This window comes from Belonocnema kinseyi, chromosome 5 (assembly GCF_010883055.1).
Source record: "Belonocnema kinseyi isolate 2016_QV_RU_SX_M_011 chromosome 5, B_treatae_v1, whole genome shotgun sequence".
In the NCBI taxonomy this organism is placed as follows: domain Eukaryota; kingdom Metazoa; phylum Arthropoda; class Insecta; order Hymenoptera; family Cynipidae; genus Belonocnema; species Belonocnema kinseyi.
Genome location: NC_046661.1, coordinates 69,120,335 through 69,127,198, shown reverse-complemented (window position 1 = coordinate 69,127,198; position 6,864 = coordinate 69,120,335). Strand labels below are relative to the sequence as shown.

Below are 6,864 nucleotides of genomic sequence, written 5' to 3'. Positions count from 1 at the left end.
GTTATGACAAATTTTTAATTATATATATATATATATATATATATAATCCAATCATCGAAGGACTTCTGATAATCATTTTGTGGTATAGCCCTGAGTTCTTTCAGCGATGTAGTTTTTATCTCCTCAATCGTTGAAAATCGATGTCCTTTCATGGGTCTCTTCAGTTTTGGAAAAGAAAAAAGTCACTGGGGGCCAAATCCGGTGAATATGGAGGTTGAGGCATGACTGTGGTGCTGTTTTTGGTCAGAAAATCTTTCACAAGTAATGATGAATGAGCAGGTGCATTATCGTGATGGAAAAGCCACGAATTGTTTTTCCAAAGTTCCGGACGATTTTTGCGTATCGCCTCTCACAAACGGCGCATAACTTGAAGGTAATACTCCTGTTTCACCGTATAACCTTGTGGTAAGAATTCCTGATGCACTACGCCACGGTAATCAAAGAAGACAGTGAGCAAAATCTTCACATTTGACCGAACTTGACGTGCTTTTTTCGGTCTTAGAGACTCAGGATGCTTCCAACAAAACATAAAATTTAAAACTTGAATGTACCTAGCCCGCGAAAATTGAAAAGTCACCTTACTTTTTGAACACACCTCGTACGCACGGGTGTGTTTTTGTCAGGTCATCGAAATTCGTGAACTCGCTGCACACGCATGTCACGGATTTCGCCGCCGATTTTTTATGTAAAAGTAATCTATAAAAGAAGACGATTCACCAAGTTTCAGCTCATTCGATGAAAACGAGATTTGATAGCCCATGTAAGTTCCAAATTTCGAAAAAAGCTCCATTTTCGAAAAATTCTAGAACCCTTAAGCCCTAATCGATTTTTATCCACAAAGGTCGCACTTTTTTCTTTATCAGTTTAACTTTGATTTAAAAATTTGTCCTAATACCTTTACGCAATTTCAACGTGTGCAGAGAGCAATAAGTACTTGCAATTTTTCGAAAATACCCAAGATCTTTTTTCTAACAGCACCGATTTTCACGAAAATTGCACAAAATAATTTTCAAATATACCTGAGCAAAACACAATAAGACCTGGAAGATATTTGGGCCTCGTTCTGCAAATATGATTTTTTTTCTTTTGGTGTTTTGACTGTGTTGCGCGGCAGGCTAGCCGCCGCTCGGCCGGCATAGTAGTGCGGTATCGCCACGTAATGGACTCAGTCACCTATTCTCCAAAACAAAACTCGAAATTTAAAGCACATGCACACGTAGTTACATGTTTCGTCTATTAGGTTTGTAGTTTAAAACTTGTTTGGTCAGAAATAGCGAGGAAATTAATTTAAAAATTTTAGGACGTCTTAAAACAATTTGGTTGTTTGAAGGATTGGCGATGAGAATAATCTATAGTACTTTCGTTAGGTGAGAATCAGCGGCTCAGGCTATCTTGGTAAACCTGAATGCTTTTTAGATTTTCATTCTTTTTGAACTACAAACCTAAGAGACCAAACATATAATTACGTGTGTATGCACTTCGAATTTCGGTGTTCGTTTTGGAGAACGAGGCCCAAATATCTTCCAGGTCTTTTTTTGTTTTGTTTAGGGATGTTCAAAGATTATTTTGTGCAATTTTCGTGAAAATCGGTGCTGTCAGAAAAGAGATCTTGGTGTATCAATACGGGATATTTTCGTAAAAGCGCCACATTAAAATTCGCATATCTCAGCTTGTCGTGCCGGAAAATGCCCTCACTTTTCGAAAAATTCCAAGTATTTATTGCTGTTTGCACACGCTGCAATTGCGTGAAAGCATTAGGACACATTTTTAAATTAAAGTTGGAGAGATGAAGAAAAATGACTACACATGTATACATTTTCAAAGCTATGTAAACCTGACAGAATCAAGTCATCAAATCATAATGTCTCCTATTTCATAATTAAGGGCTCATTTAGGGCTAATTTAATGCCCCGTTGCCGAATTTTCGGCTCTTCATTTTTTTTAAAATATGCATTGTTCTGCCAGCTTTACTTTAAGCCAGCCGCGCCACTCAAGGAATCGGTCAAAAATGATTATATCAAATGACCCCTTTTACAGGAATTTCCGGCTTATTTCCGGCTCGAGATATCCCTTTAAACCACTGTCTTACCTTCAAAATTAAAAAAGGGCCGCGAAGGGCAAAGGGCCAAAAACTTAATATTCGATTTTTTCCTAACATTAACAAGGGGCTATTTAGGGCTCATTTTCTATCCCACTGTGGATTTTACTTTTTAGCCCTTTGTATAAAATATTCAACGGTGCTGCCAACTTTACTTCAAGCCAGCAGCAGCATTCGAGGAATCGGTCAAAAAATAGTTATATCAAATTCCATTTTTCACAGGAATTTCCGGCTCATTTCCGGCTCAAAATATCCCTTCGAACCACTGCCCTACTTTCAAAATTAAAAAAGGGCCACGAAGGGCAAAGTTACAAAATATAAGTTTTTTAATTCTCTTCCCAGCATTAATAAGGGACTATTTCGGGCACACGCTCTATCCAACGATGGATTTTACTACTTAGCCGTTTTTATAAAATATTCCACACTTCTCTCAGCTTTCCTTCAAACCAGCAGCACCATTCGAGGAATCGATCAAAAAATGATTATATGATTATATATTGTTTCACTATACTTTTACATCTTCAGATAGTCATATTTCTTTCTTATTATTTATACAGTACATTCCTTTGGTAAAAATTCTAACAATAATAATCTATTTGATCCATTTCTTATTATTTACGAGGTGCTTCATACTTATTCTAATTTTGAACTTTTCGCACCCAATTTTAGATTCTTGTAAGCGTGAAAATCCATAGGATCGAAAGCTCATTTTGGACTCTAGGACTATTATAATCAAAGTTAACAACAAAAAAATCTTGTTTAAATAAACCTTCCAAAAATGAAATAATTTCAGGATCATTTAAGGCTTCTGCAATATTGTCGGTCGAAAGTTCTTTCCCCATGCATAAATTAGGGCTCATTATGGACTTATTTGAGTCTGTGGTCCCAAATTTAAGAATATATTATTATTATTATTCTAAACAATGGAGACATAATTTGGCACTGCGGGCAAAAATTAGTCCATAATGAGCACTAAATTATTCCAGGGTAAATAATGGATTTAATTGTTTCCTTCAAGTATTTTTGCAACGTTCAGATGTCATAATAATAGAAAAAGGGCAATGAAAAAATCTGACTGCTTTCATTCAAAAATATTTTAGAAGCCCTAAATGAGCTTCAAATTATTCAAGGGAAATAAATTTTTAAAATACCATAAATTATGAAAAAACTCGAATTTATTTTTGATTTTGACTTTTGAAGGACAAATATTTAGCTAAAAAATGTGTGCGATCAATGGAAAGGGCGTAAAAGCCCCTAATGAAATTGTACAAAAATTGATTTTATTGATATTGACAGAGGTATAAATCACCGGTGGTTCGAAGGGAGATCTCGAGCCGGAAATGAGCCGGAAATTCCTGTGAAGAGTGGAATTCGATATAATAGATTTTTAACCGATTTCTCGAATGGTGCTGCTGGTTTAAAGAAACGCTGGGAGCACTGTAGAATATTTTATAAAAAGGGCTAAGTAGTAAAATCCACAGTTGGATAGAAAGTGAACCCTAAATAGTCCCTTATTAATGCAAGGAAGAGAATCCAAAAATGTAAATTTTGTTCATTTGCCCTTAGTGGCCCTTTTTTTTAATTTTGAAGGTAGGGCGGAGGTTCGAAGGGATATCTCGAGCCGGAAATGAGCCAGAAATTCCTGTGAAAATTAGAATTTGATATAACTATTTTTTGACCGATTCCTCGAATGGTGCTGCTGGCTTGAAGTAAAGTTGGCAGCACCGTTGCATATTTTATACAAAGGGCTAAAAAGTAAAATCCACAGTGGGATAGAAATTGAGCCCTAAATAGCCCCTTGTTAATGTTAGGAAAAAAATCGAATATTAAGTTTTTGGCCCTTTGCCCTTCGCGGCCCTTTTTTAATTTCGAAGGTAAGACAGTGGTTTAAAGGGATATCTCGAGTCGGAAATAAGCCGGAAATTCCTGTAAAAAGGGTCATTTGATATAATCATTTTGAAAACATAGTTAGCAATGAGCATGAAGCATTGTTTGTACAAATTACCAAATATTACTGACATCTGAATAGTCTAAAAATCGGCCGACGACTGTCGAGGTTGGTTGACGTTTTTTTGACGTACTGACGATTCAAACCGTAATAGTGGCGTATCTATCCGACAGTAAATTTATTCACGAGTATTTTAAAAAAACAAAAATTCAATTCGGTTGAAAATTGACGAGTCGTCGATTTTTTGCACGAACAAATCCAAAATACCCCACTGTGCGCAGAGTAGCAAAAAAAACGGCGCAAACCTCTAGTACCAATTGTAAACGAGGAAATCGCTTCAACTGGTAAAAAATGGATCACTTTAATATATTGTTGCTATTAATTTATTTCGGTAAGAAAATTATATTTGAAAACGTATTAAAACTTAAGCAAAAATGAACAAAAAATATTTGTTTTTAATATTTCCTTAAAACGAAAACTTTCTTAAAACTATTTTTATACTCGACTGTACAGACAATTTTGTAGATTTGAAAATGGAAATCTTAAGCCGAGATAGGTAAAAAAACTACAAAGTGTAGCAACCCTTTTCCCTCATCGCAGGCAAAAAATCGACGCAGTAGCGGAAGATCGTTATTAGCCACCATAAGGTGTCAGATGTCGGAGTTTTACAAGAATTACGTGTACCAAATTTATAGCTGAAAATGCATGCAAAAATTTACTATCCAAGCTGAAAATTAAATTATCGCAAAATTGTTTATATGAGGAACAAAAAATCCTGAATCTGAGGGTTATTTTCGATCGATAGTATAGATATCTATTTTAACGTAATGTGATATGTATCTCATTTGATCGGTCATTTTCAATCCCGTTGATAATACAAATTTCCTATAAAATATAGAAATGTTCTCGTTGCGGACAAATGTAAAATCAAATGGTGTTTGCATAATCGATCGCGAATATCTTAAAATATTTCAAATTCTTTTAAATACTCTTTTTTTATTATAGCAGTTTACATGTAAAAAAATTATTAAATTTAATTCCTTTAAATAATACATGCATTTTTAATATTTCAAGAAAGATGTATTTTTTGTATGTATTGAAAGTAAAACGTTTGGAATTTACATCTACTTTGAATGGCAAATAATGTATCCTTAAAAATTACCCGATGCATTGGTCGATTTCTGATCAACTACTAATTTTGAAACTTTTAAATGGATTGGTTTGAAACCAAAACGCTCACAATGTTATGGTAACCTAGATGAGCCATCCAAGGAACACTCTACTAGAAACTAGAAATACAAATTAGTAAAAACTTAATGTATGAATTTAATTTATTTTAGATGATTTGTAGTTTTCTGTATCGGAATTAGAAATATCTTTATACTTTCAAAGCCAAAAGTGATAAACTGTTTATTTAAAATTCTAAATTCGCATTTCAATTTAAACTTTTTTTAAAACTACGATTATTAAAATAGTATGCAAAAACTTACGTGCGTATAAAGGTCGATACAATGACACTCGCGAGCAAGCTTTTCGTCGAGGATAAAGTCCTGAGCGTACCTAAGTTTTCCCGTATTAGGTATACTTCTCCAGGCAAGGCTGAATGTTAGGATTTCCGCCCAAGTGCTTTGTAAGAGACGCATCTGGTCGTTTAACGCTAGACTGCTGAACCCTGGTATTTGTTTCGCCCAGCCTAAAATGAAGGTAGGAAATTAATAATGCAGCATAAATTGTACTAAAGAGAGAATTTGCAGCAGCCTTTGTTAAGTGACTTTTTAGATTCTAATCCTAAATAAGATCTTAGTTTCATGTGAAATTTTACGGTATGCTGAAATGGAAATGACGTATATTGATACAGAAAAATGAAACCCTCCATTGCCGACAACAATCCGGGTAATTTAAGAAAAAGCAAACGTTAGCTCATACAGCATCGAATGATACTTCACATTTCTGTGAACGATGCCGTGCAACCTCTTGTCGAGCAGCTAATTGCGGAAATTTGCCTCCTGTGCTTTTTTTATCTGTACAATTTGATCTGCCTATTTGCAACTATATGCGCTGTACCGAGAATAATTATTTTGTGAAGAGACTCAATACTAAGTAGTCCCCGACTACCTTGACGAAGTAAGATGAAAAATCGCGAAACAGAAGTATTAAGGAGCATACATTTATTCACGAGAAACTACTGAGACGGCAAGCGTGCTCGTTGCAGATACTTTATTTCTCGCCGACAATTCCCAGGTATGTATAGGTCTCTCCAGTGCCAAGGTGTCGTATAGGGCTTCTGTCGACAAGACCACGCTCTTCGGAGATGGCGTTAAGTTTTTCTCGGTTAAAGTAAGCCTTGGCGCATTCTTCTAACCCGAACTCCATTCCAATCTCCCTTAAGTGTATTTCTCGACAATCCTTAGAGCTAGATCTAGTAAACCTTCATTTTATATGTAGATATTGAGTTCATGCATGTCAATTATATGCTTATGCTTTCGATTTCCAGTTTTGCCACAACAGTACCCTTTGGAATTGCGAAGTGCGAGAGATATTGAAAGTAACCTGTGGCAATAGAGAAAAGGAATCATGGACTCAGAGATGATAAGTCAATGAATGGTCGAACCGAAAGCTTTCAGATAATAAATCTGGGCCGCAGTTAGGTGGCGCTGATCTTTTGTAGATTTTTGCAGTTGCTCCCAACGGGAGCAACTGCCTTCTATTAATGACATCGGCATTAACATGTCGCAAGTGCCTTGGCATATTTTTGGCACGCTGGTATGGCTTTAAGGTTATGAACCAGTGATAGTTTCGCACATCAGAGAGCACAGAC

At 35.6% G+C, this 6,864-nt stretch overlaps 1 protein-coding gene across 6 annotated transcripts in view; it reads right to left on the bottom strand.

Annotated features, from left to right (window-relative positions):
• Positions 1-6,864, bottom strand: part of LOC117172435 (steroid hormone receptor ERR1) — a 281,691-nt gene that overhangs the window by 15,425 nt on the left and 259,402 nt on the right. For all 6 annotated transcript variants that reach the window (XM_033360366.1, XM_033360368.1, XM_033360364.1 and 3 more), the window contains one exon: positions 5,537-5,739. In XM_033360366.1, coding sequence (XP_033216257.1) covers positions 5,537-5,739 — 203 coding nt within the window. The remainder of the gene's footprint in view (positions 1-5,536; positions 5,740-6,864) is intronic.